The sequence below is a fragment of the Monocercomonoides exilis genome, assembly GCF_001643675.1.
Source record: "Monocercomonoides exilis strain PA203 chromosome Unknown scaffold8-1962414, whole genome shotgun sequence".
Taxonomy (NCBI): Eukaryota; Preaxostyla; order Oxymonadida; family Polymastigidae; genus Monocercomonoides; species Monocercomonoides exilis.
Window position 1 is genome coordinate 1,494,084 of NW_027150553.1, and position 1,535 is coordinate 1,495,618.

General features: G+C 39.2%; 1 protein-coding gene across 1 annotated transcript; it reads right to left on the reverse strand.

The window, feature by feature from the left end:
- Nucleotides 1-310: 310 nt before the first annotated feature.
- MONOS_17154 (uncharacterized protein) lies at nt 311-511 on the reverse strand (the record flags this gene model as incomplete). Its single annotated transcript, XM_067870047.1, has 1 exon — nt 311-511. One exon carries the CDS (start codon nt 509-511, stop codon nt 311-313), a length of 201 nt encoding a protein of 66 aa, XP_067733104.1.
- Nucleotides 512-1,535: the final 1,024 nt, after the last annotated feature.

Here is a 1,535-nt window from a genome sequence, read left to right on the forward strand (position 1 = left end):
ATTATTTAAAATACATTTTTATGAAGACACAAAATTATAATTATTATAATTATGCAAAAGTTTTGTTTCTAATTAGAATTTAATTTGAAACAATTATGAATTTTTTTCCAAAAAAATCAGGAAAAAAATACAAGAATCAAAAATCAACTCCAATCCCCGCTCCCACGATCCAAAGCATTAAATTTGTTATTTTGGTTCTTCTTTCTTTTTTAAATATATATAAATATATATATATATAACCAGCAAACAAATTTCAAAAGAGATCAAAAAACAATATTTGATTGTTGATACCGGAAGAAGAATAGTGATTTCAAGATTTCATATCTTTGATCACCACATCAACCATCGACAGCTGTGACAGCGGCACCACAAACACTGACGACGACATCACATAATTTCCTGTTTTACTCGTGGCGATCACAACATCCTCCAACGAGAGTGACCCACTCCCATCAGACACCACAACCACACTCGGCGAAGGACTTGCACTTGAGTTGCAGTCAACCTTCATGTGCAATAAACCAAGATGACCTGTTGACACGCTGAACAGCGCTCCAGCTGATGAAAGCGCTCCTGTTCCAATCGAACTCTCCGTCCTCCCTTTCCCAATGACTGAAATCTTCTTTGATCCAATATCAATAGTTGCTGTCTCGCTCACATGATTCCCTTCCATCAGCGTGACTGATGAGCTCAGCTCTTCCAAGCCCGTCTCCACTGCATGTCCCACCGTCTGGCATGGAGCCGATTCGCCCATCCCACACAGCCCACTCGAGTCACTTCCATTAGCGCCCACATACAGAACCTTCGACCATTCGTTCAGCCACACCTTTTTGATGTTTGGTTATATGACCAATCTTTTGCAATTGCATAATTGTATGCATAGCACACTCTCTGTTCATTCGTGTTTGTTGTGTAGCATTCATAGAACGGATTGTCTGAATTCAAAAAGACATTATAATAATCAACATAATAGGCATCGTGACCATATGGAGTATCTGCAGAGCATTTGCATTCGTGGAAGAACAGGAAATAACAATAAATCACATCATTTTGTGATGCTTGTCTGTATGGATATAAATCCAACCCTCCTCCATATGCAGATGCTGAACATGAAATGAACTGAATGCTCCTCATTTTGAATTGCGTGATTGGAATATTTGCACAATACATACCTCCACCATAATAATTTGTGACTGAGCATGAAGTGAAGCAGCAGTCAAACACGCATGCACTTCCCCCTTCTCCATTTTCTGTTGGAATGCATCCTGATCCTGAAACATTAAAATTATCAAGATCAAGTCCTCCTCCATATCTATTTGCTTTGCAATTTTGAAATTCGCATCCGCTGATCTGAACACACGACGAAATCACATAAATGCACATCCCTCCGCCAGCCCAAGTTTGCGCAGTGCATGAGTTGAACGTGTTGTTCACAATCTCAACAGATTCGATATATGCACACATGACTCCTCCTCCATCGCAATAAGCATAACAATCATTGAATGAGCAGTGCTTAATTGAAATTATAGCATTTG